The 13,112-nt window shown below is 42.3% G+C and overlaps 1 protein-coding gene across 3 annotated transcripts in view; it reads left to right on the top strand.

The window, feature by feature from the left end:
- Positions 1 to 11,924, top strand: part of TMEM132C (transmembrane protein 132C) — a 245,586-nt gene extending 233,662 nt beyond the window's left edge. For all 3 annotated transcript variants that reach the window (XM_064169089.1, XM_064169090.1, XM_064169091.1), the window contains exon 9: positions 8,805 to 11,924. In XM_064169089.1, the coding sequence (XP_064025159.1) occupies positions 8,805 to 10,004 (1,200 nt within the window). In that variant the 3' untranslated portion in view covers positions 10,005 to 11,924. The remainder of the gene's footprint in view (positions 1 to 8,804) is intronic.
- Positions 11,925 to 13,112: the final 1,188 nt, after the last annotated feature.

Below are 13,112 nucleotides of genomic sequence, written 5' to 3'. Positions count from 1 at the left end.
TCCATACATGATGACTTTTGGGACAGGGCAGTGTTTTGTCAGTGTGAAGTACAGATGATAACTCATGACAGGTTTTAAAAGGTAAAGTATAGCTGTAGTATGTGTCCATTTCAATTGCTCATCTCTAGAGGTACTCTGGAATTGTCTTCTCATTTCTTCCCTTCAAATATGGACTGAATGTGCAGTAAAAGTTCTGACTACAATGAAGTTTATAAGATTTACATTTTTAATATCCTTTCTTTAAATGATACAACATCTGTTATTTTTGCAACATAGGCAGTCTTTGGACAGTGATCCTTGTTGGCTATATGAGCGTGCCCTCGTTTTCCATGCCAGAGAGCACAGAGCTCTGTGTGTCACAACAATTTGGTACTTTGAAGAGCTATAAAGTAGAGGCAGAAGGTAGCCAGATGCATTTCTTTTTCCCTCCTGGAGTCACGGCAGACTGCCAGACTCCTCTCTTTTCACTCTTTAGGTGGATTTTGAGGGGTTCTTCATTCAATTCATGTGCTGATCCTACTTAACTTAAGCCAGTAAATTCCTGTCTGGGTAAAGGGACTCTTTCAAGTGTCATGTTTCAGGTCACAACCTGCAAGGAAAAGAAGACTGGAGAACATCACCAGATCAAGGCAAATGGTTGCTCTGGAGCAGATTAAAACCAAGGATCAGGAGCTGTGGAACAAGCTATCTGTTCATTGCTCTTTGAGTCAGCTGATTTGAAGAGTGGGACTGGGGACCATGCAGTTAGGTCTGTCTACAGCCACTACTCCTCTCACAGAGACTACATTTCATCTCACGTAGATAGGGAGAAAACTCGAGTCATGTTTTATGGCCCATTTTGATGATTATTGCTACCTAATCTTCTGGAACATAAAAATAATTTAGATTGTTTTATAACTTAGTGACAAGAAAATGTCCAAACTAGGAGGCCATGCTGCCCATCTGTTCCATTTACTACATCCTGTAAACATAAGAATCTTACATAATTAACCCATTTATACCCTTCTCCAGGGCTTTGAAACCATGCCTGACATACTGTAAAAGCAAAGGCTAAAGCATGCCTAACCCAATTCTGTTATGTAGGACAGAGAACTGTTTGTCCTGCAGCACCATTGGAAGAATCATGGCTTTGATTGCAGATAAAAGAGCTTGTGAATCTGGAAAGGTTGCTCAGACTCATAGATGATCTGTCCTGGGGAGGCAAAGTTATTTATCAACATCAGGTAATGGTATATCATGACAGGGTATTTCAGCAGTGCAGAAGATGACATCTGCTATTGCATTATGGTATGGCAAGATGGTATGACGTGTCGTCATGTAGCACTGCAGCTGGCTAGGTGTGAGTTGACATGAAAGAGTGAAACATGTGTAAATAGGCTTTCTTTTAAAATTATTTTCCTGGCTTTCAGTATCAGGGAATGATTTTAGTGAAATGTTGTGTTTAACCTAATGATTTTTGGCAAGGCAATTTCCATCTCCTCAGAGTGGCACATTTCTGATAGAGGAGTGATTAGGTATATAAGGCTCTCATCCTGCTGCTGGTGCTGCTGGGCAGTGAGGGGTGTTGCTGTCCTTGCTGTCCTCTTCCTGAGTCTACAGATAGCACTACTGGAGATACCAGCTATAAGACTGGAGACACAAGAAAGTCAAGCACCTTTTTCTTAGTAAAAGGAATTCAAAATCTCTTATTTATTCTCAAGGCTCCATCTGAAAAAAAACACACACCACCAAAAAAAACCCATCATAACCTAGGCTCTGTTAAAGACAGTGGAAAATCTTCTCTACACCAGGATCTGGAATGCACAAGGAGATCTGGTTGCTTAGTGATTGTACCAAATTAGTCCATTTCCCCCACTCCTCCTGTGCATGTGCCTTCTGTCCCACTTTGCTGCAAGCACGGAGCAGCAGTGTTCTTGTAGAACCCCAACTTCAGTCTCTGCCTCTCCTCCCAGCTCTTCCAGTCTGGAGCCTGCCCACTCCCACTGCCTCTGCTTGTCTTCCTGCAGCCTACTCTTCACCAGGAGTAAGAGAATTACCTTGCCTGCTTTCCAGCTGAAGGCTTTGCTGGGAGCATCACTCCCCGCGTTGGGAAATTTGTGAAGGTCAGTTCCTGCTCAAGCACTGTGAGTGCTTGCAGTCCTGAGCCTGGTGATGCTGGGCCAGTGTGGATCCTGAGCCCAGTCCCTTGTTACTGGGACACTTTGGCAGTGCCTTCATCCTGAAGGCCTGAGCTGATTCTGCTTCCTACCTTATTGTAAGCCACTCATTTGTTCTCAAGCCTAAATCTTACTCGGCCTAGAGACAGGACTTACCCAAGCAAGAGCTGTTAAAAAAAAAGACTTGAGGGAACTTTGCATTTGCATCAACAACAAAATAAGACAAGAGTAGATTCCACCCTAGAAAGTACAATTGGAGGAAATAGTCTTAGCAGGGGAGTGGCCTGTAGAATCACACACATCTTCTCTTTTCATTTGCAGTTTGAATGAAGCATATAACATTTAAGTCACCTGCCCTTAGAAGAATTAATGCCAATGTAGGAATGCTTGTGGCTAATTTTTCTAGAAGTGACTCATGATTTGGAGCATGTCACCTGAGATCCTTACTGAGCTGGAATTCCAGAAGGCAAGTGCTGAGTGGTTTCTGAAAATCAAGCCCTTTTGAAAGAGGTTTTTTCAAGAACTAAGCATATACTAGAATCTTGCAAGGGCTTCATCACTTAAGTGTGCCCTTTGCTCTCAAACAAGTTTATGAAAAGTCCAAATAACTCATGCAAAAAGACCTTTTTTGATGCAACTGAAGAACAAAGTAACAGTTAAGATAGTCAAAGATGTGAATGATGGTGCATGTCTCAGCATTTATACAGAGAAAATGGTCAGTGTGTTCTTAGACATTTTCCTAGGCTCCACTTTAGCATCTTCAATAGCCAAGCTTGCACATAGATTAAGAATTGTCCTTGGGTAATTGGTACTCTGGCAGACACAGTATTGTCCTCAGCAGATAAAGCAGTATGTCTGTAGAGTGCAAGGGAAGGCATAAAGCATTATATAGATTGTGTTATTACAGACCTTTCAATACCATAGGAATGAATTCAGTATTTCTGCTATGATTTGCTTTCAGTGAATGTAATGACTTGATTTGTTTCTTGATTATAATGGCCACCTCCTGTCTGCACAAGTAGCACAAAGCAGCCAAAACACGAGTCCAGAAAAGTAGGCAGTTTCTCCAGATACTTGGCAATCTAAAGAAGATAAGCTAAAAATGTTTATCTTGGCTGCCTTAAGTTAGATATCTTTATCTATATAGTTGAGTAACTAATTACCAGAGGTGGAAAGGTGACCTTGGGGTATGTTGAGCCCTGCTTCCTTCCATTTTTTTTGTTGGTTTTTTTTTTTCTTTTGGTCAATGAGTTGTTTATTGGCATTGAAAGGTAGATCAATGATTTAGGTGCCTAAAAATAAATATCATAGCTGAAATACCTCCTGAAAATTTGGAAACTGTAGCAGTGAGCTGTCTATTTTTAGTGGCCATCTGCTCAGGTAGGGAAGCTGTTCCATTTGGCTTGCTGACGGTTGTTAAAATCAACACTGCCCTCTTAAAGGCATCTCTAAAATGTAAATAAAAGTGTTTAAGTGTTTTCTGATCTGAGTGAGCTTCAAGGGCTCTTACATTTCAGCTGGCTTTGCAGGAAAGCTCACAGTCATTCCCTGGCTTTTTCATCGCTGTAAGGTATGGCACGTGGTCTGGTGAACTGAAATGGAAGATGGGAGAAAGGGAAAAGCAGGCCTTTAATAAACAGCTGTGTGCATTAATGGGTCAGTGCTGCTGGGAAACTGCAGACAGTTTCTTAAGGAAAAGAAGCAGTGTTTGTGCTTTCTAAAGGCCAAGTTCTCCTCTTTCACATGGGTAGCTCCTGCTGACATCAGTGACAAGACCTAACCCTGTGAGATCATCTGCAGCCTCAGGGAGTGTCCTCCGAGACAGCCACTCTCACTGGTAGGAGGTGAGGGTGCCCAGCGCATCTGGAGGGTGCCCAGCACATCTGAATCAAGCTTGCCTGCACATCTCTACCCTTTGGATTGACACAACACTGTCCTGTCAGTTACACCCTTGAAGGAAACTGGTTCTGAGAGTTCACAGTTAAGTAACCAGGAGTGATTTTGTGGTGTGGATTCTTTGCCCATTCTGGCAGAATGTTGCACTTAAATTGTATTTATGTACCTTCTTTAAACTGGCAGAGGAATGTTATGGCTCACAAGTATGACAAAGGAATTAAGCAGCATGGGAACAGGAGAAAGGATGTGTTGGTATATAAGAATTGGAATTCTTCCCATGCAAATACAAGCAAATTCCCACTGGAAAGAAATGTCACATTGGCAGATTGGACAAAAATGAGAGAAAGAAGTACACAATAGGGGAAGGCATGGACTGAATTAAGATCTGAGTCTTGGCTGTCTTTCATTTCCACATCATAACCATCAACTAAATTTTACTACACAGAAGGCACAGGCTTAAAAATAAATACACATGTAATACTTTGATATTTCATGTGATAAAATGACTAGGGAAGCCCATTTCAGCATTCAAGTCCCCAGACAGAACAATCAGAGCTGGTCTAAAAGAAGCTGCTGAGAACACTATTGCCTTACCTTTATTGGAGGGAGGGATGTATTCGTTTTGTGCAGAGCCATCCAGCCATCCACTTCTGTCCTTTTGGTGGCCTGCCTCACTCCAGAACTATTGCAAATGACTCCAGCAATTGAGGGCTTATTCACAAATATTTTCATTTGTGCTTTAGTGAGCAAAGCCCATTAAAAGGCCTCTTCATTCTGAGGATGGCATAAAATCAAATATACTGGTAATTTCTAAGCAGCAGAATTCTCTAGCATGCAACCAGTCCTACACACTTTACTCCCCTTCTTTTTTGCTTGAAGAATACCAGATAGTATGCCCTGGTACCAAGCTGACCCCAGCTCTTTTGAGGAGATACTGAAGGACACTTTGTAATCACCAACTGTGATGCTACAGATGGGATCAGTGGAACATGCTAAGATAAGCAGACTTTCAAATGTTATATGATGCTTTAGAGGGCAAAATAATCACCGCTGTGGCTCCCAGGTTTTCACAGGCAATTTGTGCAAGCACCAGCACAGAGGGACTCATTACATCTCTGTGTGATGGGCTTTCTCCTGAGCTTCCAAAACAGCTCTGCTTCCAGCATTTAGGTTGCACTCCTTGTTTTATCTAGGTGGAACAGGCATGGCCAGTAAACAATGGTGTTCGTGGTGACTCATACAGCAGGGTTTGAAGTATTCCAGGTCAGGCAACACAGAGTTCCTTGGGAATAGGTAGTTTCCGTTAGTGTCATGTTACTTCTGGACCCTGGTAATTTCCCCTTTGTTTTTACCCATCTAAGCATAACAAGTGGATAACAAAGGAGATAAAGCTACCAGCAAAAAGCAAAATGCAGGTTTATCCAAGAAGATGATTATCAAGTGGTCAGCATCAATGTAACTCAGGGCCAGAAGTGGTGGAACTGCAACAGGTCAAGAACTGGCCAACTTGCTGAAGTTATACCTGGAATGGAGGAAGAGAGCAGCAAAGGCACCAGGCAAAATGTGAACAAAATGTATTTAATAAAGAAAGGATTTTATATGTTAAGGGAAGCATGATATTTGATAATCAGCAGTGTTGGTTGTGGGATGCAGTGCCTTCATCTCCTCTGGACTGGATTTTGCTGTCACTGACATGATCTAATGTACATTATCTGATTCACTTCACATCATCACAGCCACAAATCATCCTGTTCACTAAGAGACACTGGCACTAATGTGTAGTTGTGGTTCATTTGTTCTGGAAGTGCAGCTGAGTTTGTGTGTGCATATGTGGAAGAGACAAAAAGTGAATTAAAACTGGACAGCCAGATACACTGTTCATGCTTGATGGTTAGCGAACATGAGCATTTGTCACCTCACTGTTGAGGGCATCAGACATGGGGCAGCAACTTTGGAGGTAAAAAGGCTTCAATTCATCTTCATCTGCTGATAGTAATTGGAGGACCTTGTCAGATCTTTGGAGAGGGATTTATTGATGCAGCACATAGGATTTGCAGAAACAGCTCTTTGAAGGACATGGTACTAAATAATTTCATTTCTCTTTCTATTTTTTTAATTCTTTTTAGCTTTGCAGAATTTATAATCATTTGGGAAATTCACTTCCTCCCCTGCTTTCAGCTCTCCTTTAACAACGAGAACGACAGGAGATGATCTCTTGCCAAACAGAAATTTTGGGCTGGTACAATAGTCTTTGGCAGGATTTGAAATCATCTCACTCATTCTCTCATTCATTTTCTTTCCCTTTTAATTAAAGTTGTCCATAGTATAAGCATGACAATGGTGTGTTGTGTTGTGAAACATTTGGTTCTTTCTCAGAAAAAGGTCTGAGAACCAAAAATGTCAGTGCTGGTTGAAAACAATGGCTTAGGTACTGCACACCTCTGTTATCTATAGTAAATCACGTGGGCTGCCTGCCATTTCATTTTCCTCTGTCTCTGCTTCATAAAACCAGGGATGCAGAATAGTGGAGAAATAGTGTAAAGAACAGAAGTTATTTTGAAGCTGCTTGTGACTTTGTCAAATTCTAGCTATTTGGACTGGATTTTTCCATATTGATTACCTGTTAACCTGAAAGGTGCCTCAGGGCAGTTAAAGCAGAAGGGCATCAAAGTAAGAAAACTAAAGAGAGATCTTAAGGAAGACAGGAAAGAAGAATATATGGCTCCTCATATGTGTTCCTCTCCAGTGTCTGGAGCGAGATTCCTGAGCCCTCAGAGGTGCTGTTCTAGCACAAAACCAAAACAATCCCTTGCTGTGCAGTAAGGTCTGGGGCTTTGCAGCTCTGAGCATGCTGGATTTGGCCGTTAAGGAATGCACAACAGAGTTACTATTGGAAATCCTTCTGGAGGGATCTGGAACTAGAGAAGTCTCCAACACAGCTGGGAGGAGGCACAGGCCTCATAATTTCTGGCCTTAACTCTACAAAGTGTTATTTTCTCATTCTGCTCTCCAAAAGAGACCAGCAGCAGCAGACAAAACCAAGCCTGTTGTGCTATGTGCCTGAATGATGCTGGGTTTTTTTCTTCCATAGACCAATGAAAAGTAAATGTATTTCACACACCTCCCTGGCAGTACACGAGGCTGTCCTCTTCTTTTAGGGAGAAAGAAGGCAGCAGAGTGTTGAATTGCTGGAGGAGATACATCTTTCTCTCTCTACACGTATCCATTAAAAAAAAAGAAAAATCCATTACTTTCTCATGACTGGATCTGCTCTGCTCTAGATTTCTGTGATATAAATTTAAGTTGTGCCCTGCAGCTTTAGGTTTCTGTCTGTTCTGCCATTTCAGGGTTGTTTCTCTAATGAAAGATCGTCTGGTTTAATTTCCTTACACAATTCACCCTCCCCAGCTGCTGAGCTACCCTGGCTCCTTTTCAGCTCTTTGAAGCACGTTTGAATCACCGAGAACTTTGCCTTCTTTCCTGTTGTGCCACAACTTATTTTTTTCTTCTTTCAACCCCTTAAGAACTTGCTGATAGCACTTTGAAAATCAAATATTCATTATAGTCCAACCTCCTGCACAGCTAAATGCCCCTTGCTGTTTTCATTGAAGAGCTTGAAATTTAACTAGAATGGCAGCAATTCCCTTTGTTTATTGCCAGAGCGTAACAAATTGTAGCTACTTGGAAACTATATTAGGTTGTAGATTGGTCTTATGACTGGACCTTAAGAGGGTGGCAATGTTTTTCCCTGATGGTGATTTTCAGCCCAGTTGTTCTGATGTACCCGAGTGTAAAGTTATTAGGGCCATCTGTGGCTTGAGAACTTGAGTTTTGTGTGAAGTTGCACTCCGGCAATCTGCCCACACGTCTGCTGGCTAAACAGGCAAGACATAGAGCAAATGGAAAAACAAAGAAATCTCCTGCAAAGAAAGCTACTGAGATGTGGAGAAGTAAATATCTGTATCATCTGGATGGGATTTCAATTGGCAAAGAGCTGACCTCTAGCTTTGTGTTTGCTTCTAATGATGACTTCTAACGGTGCTACCTGCAGAGAACAAAGACAGCCCAATTAAATCCAGGCCATTCGTACTTTTATCATAGCAATCATACCAGAATTCCTGTCCTCCTCTCCTTGACACAGAAATGTGATGGACTTTTTAATTATCTCAAGGATAAAGTGTGTTTTCCTCTAAAAAAAAACCCTTCCTCCAGCAAAATGGCTATTGTCCTGTGAGTCTTTTTCTTTCAGGTGAATCTTCTGCTCCAACCGTTTCCAAGATACTGCAGTAGCTCCTTATTGCTGCTAAGAAATTTATGCCTTGCTTAATTTGACAGCTCTCTGTGACACCTCTGCATGGGGAACATGAGGAAAATAAGTGTCCTGTCAGGGGCCTCTAGTAATTTTTCTGGTTTGTCTCTTTCAGCTTTTGTATGACAGGAATGAATTTCTTTATAAATCATGTAAATTGTAGCTTGCTAATAGGTGCTGTGGTACTGCAAATATCTCCTATCAATTATTTGATAGGTTCCTTTGCAAAACATTTGCAGGAAGGATAACAGTGGAAGCTATAGTGACAAATGTGACCATCTTTCTGCCCCATCAGTTGAAGTTTGGTTTGCTTTAAATGCAATGCAGAGCCATCGTCTTCCATTTCCTCCAGCTGCCATTCAGAGCTGGGAGATTGATGAGCTGCAATGGATTGAGCTGTGTTATTTGAGACTCCGTCTTTAACCATATCCCTCTCTTTTCAGGAAGCTGTAGTAAGCACCTGGATTCAGTTCAGTGACAGCTCTGTTACTCCACTGGACATTTATGACTCTAAGGACTTCTCCCTTTCTGCTGTATCACTAGATGAAGCTGTTGTCTCGATCCACCAGAACGCTGCCTTAAAATGGCCAATTGTGGTAGCCGAAGGTGAAGGTCAGGGTGCGCTAATCAAGGTGGACATGATGATTTCTGAAGCCTGCCAGAAGTCCAAGAGGAAAAGCGTCCTTGCTGTGGGGAATGGCAACATCAAAGTCAAGTTTGGCCAGAATGATGCAGACTCTGATACAGGTGGAGACTATGATGCTGATGAGATTGAAAACCATGCTAGTGACCGTCGGCACAAAGTGTCAGATCAGGAGCGCTATGGCCCGGACGGACGATATTATGGGGGCTCGTCGGCAGAGCGAGAGGAGGGAGCCATCAGGAAAGTCAGCACCACAGCAAAATCTGTCATAAAAAATAAGGTCATTAAAAACAATAGACTGGATGGTGGCAAACTCTCAGATGATAGCCAGCTGCAGAACATTCCTATAGACTTCACTAACTTCCCTGCTCAAGTAGACCTACCCAAAGGCAATGCGGGCATGGAGGAAAATGACCTGGTGCAGACACCTAGGGGCCTTAGTGATTTGGAGATCGGGATGTATGCTCTGCTAGGGGTCTTCTGCCTGGCAATTCTAGTCTTCCTGATAAACTGTGCAACGTTTGCACTGAAGTACCGTCACAAGCAGGTTCTGGTGGAAGGACAGACCACCATGACCCATTCCCATGACTGGGTCTGGCTGGGAAATGAAGCAGAACTGTTGGAGAACACAGCAGACGCATCACCTCAGCAGGATGAGCACACAACTATTATTGACCGAGGCTCGGGTTGCGAGGAGAGCAACCAGCTCCTCAATGGCAGTGCTCAGAAGAACATTCAGAGCCAGGTTCACAGGTGTGCTGACTCGGGGGGCAAGCCTGGCAAGGAACAGAAATCTGAACCTTTACACTCGCCAACGTCTAAAAGGAAGCGGGTAAAATTCACAACATTCACTACCATCCCACCTGACGATGGCTGCCCTACTGTCAACTCAATCCTAAGTAGTAATGATGATGACATTAAGTGGGTGTGCCAGGATATGGACCTGGAGGACTCCAAAGAGATACGAAACTACATGGAGAAGTTCAAAGACAAAGTGTAGCTCCTTGCTGGTTTGGTTTGGGTTTTTTTGTTTGTTTGTTTGTTTAACCACACCTTGATGCCTTCAGTTCTACAGTATATATTGGGACAGAAGAAAGGGTGGGGAAGCAATCACCAGGAGAAATGCTGAGGCAGTTTTTATAATCAGGGAAAGAAATTTGCCAAACTGTCCATGGTTTGTTTTTGCTTTTCAGTTTGTTTTGTTTTGCTTTCAGCAGCTGCTCTGCTACTGGTGGATCTAGGAGGTGGAATATAAGTAGCAGAAAGGAACAAGGAAATGGTTGACCAGTGTGATGAACTGGGCAAGATGAGGTAGTGAAGATTTTTTTTAATGGGTCATTCAAATAATAATAATAATGATAGCCACGTTGCAAAGTACCAAAAATACTTGTAAAAAGGCAAGTGAGATTACAAGTGGATGAAAAGAAAAAGCAAGAGACAGACAATAACTTGTCTGTATTTCTAAATAAAGCATCACAATTCTGGACCTATGACCCACGAGAAGACTTCTTAGATTGGTACTCAATCCATTTCGTGTTATTCCTTCATTTGAAGTGAAGATGTGTCCTTGATATTATGTGTGGAGGAGGAAGAAAGTACTTGGTATTTTTATTTTTAGAGTTCTGTTTGTCTTGTAAGTTAAACCAGAATGATTTTCCCTCTTGTATTTTTTTTCTTTTAAATATCTTGAACGCAGGAGAATTTTCAATTCACTAAGTTCACAGTGGACCAAGAAAGTTTTGTGTCTCTTAGCTATAAATGACCTCCTGTAATGTGAAGAATTCAGAGGCTAAGTATTGACTAATGATTTCCACGTGGTCTCTCTTCTGAAAGCCTAAGCCTCCATTGTTTCACTCTAGCTAGAAATAAGTTCTATCTGGGAGGAGTATTCATTTTACTTTCAGGTTTGGATTGTTTATTTAGTTGTTTTTTCTTGCAAGTTCCACAACCAAAGTTCCCATCTTTCACCAAGGGAAGAAGGTGCTGTTTTATGTTAGCTTTTAGAAGTAACAACCGATGGGAGTGCCCCACTGGTGCATTTGAAATGCACCTGGAACTGAAACCATCACAGGCCAAATATGTACAGCCTGGATTTTGTTTTTTCTGCCAAGTCAATTAAATCACAATTTTATGCTGGAATTTTCTGTTTCTTCTGCTGTCATCAGCTCTCATCAAGCTCAGAAAGTGAGAAGAAGAATGGACAGAAAGACACTGATTGTCCCCAGACTTTTATGTCCTTGTACTGGGAGAGCTGGCCTCTGGACAGACTGTTGGGAGGGAAATATTACTGAAGCAAGGTGAAGAAATGTCTGGAGCTATTTTATTATTTTTTATTATTATTATTATTATTTTGGCCATTGGACCAGCTAAGACTGAAAAATTTAGACTAGATTGCAAAGCCAATATTTCAAATAAATACAAAGCCAGTGATAAATCTGAAGCAAACGCAAACCAGAGGGAGAGATTTCTTGTGTAAAGTGGCAGAACTGTGCCGACTCAATGCCAGTTTGCACCCATGGAGAACACAGACCCCAAGCTATACGATGAGGAAACCACTGTCATCCAAAACCTTTTGTAGCTAAAAGGAAGATGGTATATCCAGCCTTTTGGGAAGCAGTATTATGTCCTGACTGTTAGCCAGAAGCACTTGCATTGTCCTGTCTTTACCATGGTTTTTTTTCCCCTTTTCTCTCTCTTTTTTTTTTCCCTTTCTATTTTTTTTAATTATTAAACTGCATAGTTTGGGGTTTTTTTGGTTGTTTTTTTCTGTCACTTGGACAAAATCAATCCTGCCACCCAGTAACATAGATGGACATTTTAACAAGATATGCCTAGTATGCATTGTAGACTGAAAGAATGTAATATTTATTTATACATGTTATATGAATTGTAATTAAAATGCTTTACATGGCTTGACAAATGAACCTCTCTTTTCCGAGGGGAGAGGGCTCCTGTCATTTCTGTGTCTCACTACTGCATCCGCTACCTAACAGCCGAAACCAAACTGGCACCTCTTCTTGAGAAGAATAGAGATGTTGGAAAGTTTTACACTCCTCTGCCTCTTCTTTTGTGAACCAATTCCCCTTGCCACCCAGCATGTGGTGATGATGATGGATGGCAGGAGAAGACAGCAGTCAGGCACAGTTCAAGGCAGTGTCACTATTCATCTTGCTCATCTTCATGCCTACCATCAGCACGAACGAGTCCAGGACTCTTGCTTCTGATGTGTGCAGCTTTCAAGCCACCCAGTCATAATTAATTATGTTGCTTCTCTGATTGATACAGGAGGTTCAGATGGAAGCAAGTTTCACTGAATCACAACTGACATGTACAAAGCACGCTGTATCCCAGAGGACCCCAAGCTACTTTACAAGCTAAGCACAGCGATGCATCAGGCACACCTCAGGGATCAGTATATCTTCCTGGGAGAACACAGGTGGCTCTGAGGTGAAAAAGGCATTGACAGCACAGAGCAGCAAAATCACAGAATTATCAGGGTTGACAGGAACCTCAAAGATCATCCAGGTCCAGCACCCCTGCTATAGGCACGGACACCTTCCACTAGATCAGGTTGCCCAGAGCCCCATCCAGCCTGGCCTTAAAAACCTCCAGGCATGAGGCTTCCACCACCTCCCTGGGCAACCTGTTCCAGTGTCTCACTACCTTCACAGGTATTTTTCTAATATCCAATCTGAATCTACCCACTTTTTGCTCTATTGCCTCTAGTCCTATTACTACCTGACCTAAAAAGTCCCTCCCCAGCTTTCTTGTAGCCCCACTTCAGGTACTGGAAGGCCACAATAAAGTCTCAGAGCCTTCTCTTCTCCAGAGTGAACAACCCCAACTCTCTGAGTCTTTCTCTACAGGCTCCAGCCCTTTGATCATCCTTGTGGCCCTTATCTGGATATGCTCCAGCGTGTCCATACCTTTCCTGTAGTGCAGGCTCCAGAACTAGATGCAGTACTCAGGGTGGGGGTCTCACCAGAGTGGAGAAGAGAAGGAGAATCTCCACTGAAGCCATCTGGTAGAGCCATGCAAATTGACAGCAGTCAGGAACCTGGATGTGTGTAGAACTGCTTAGAAAGCGTTTTAAAGCTGCTTTTCCACC

The sequence above is a fragment of the Pogoniulus pusillus genome, chromosome 30, assembly GCF_015220805.1.
Source record: "Pogoniulus pusillus isolate bPogPus1 chromosome 30, bPogPus1.pri, whole genome shotgun sequence".
NCBI lineage: Eukaryota > Metazoa > Chordata > Aves > Piciformes > Lybiidae > Pogoniulus > Pogoniulus pusillus.
This window is presented reverse-complemented; position numbering and strand designations above follow the sequence as displayed.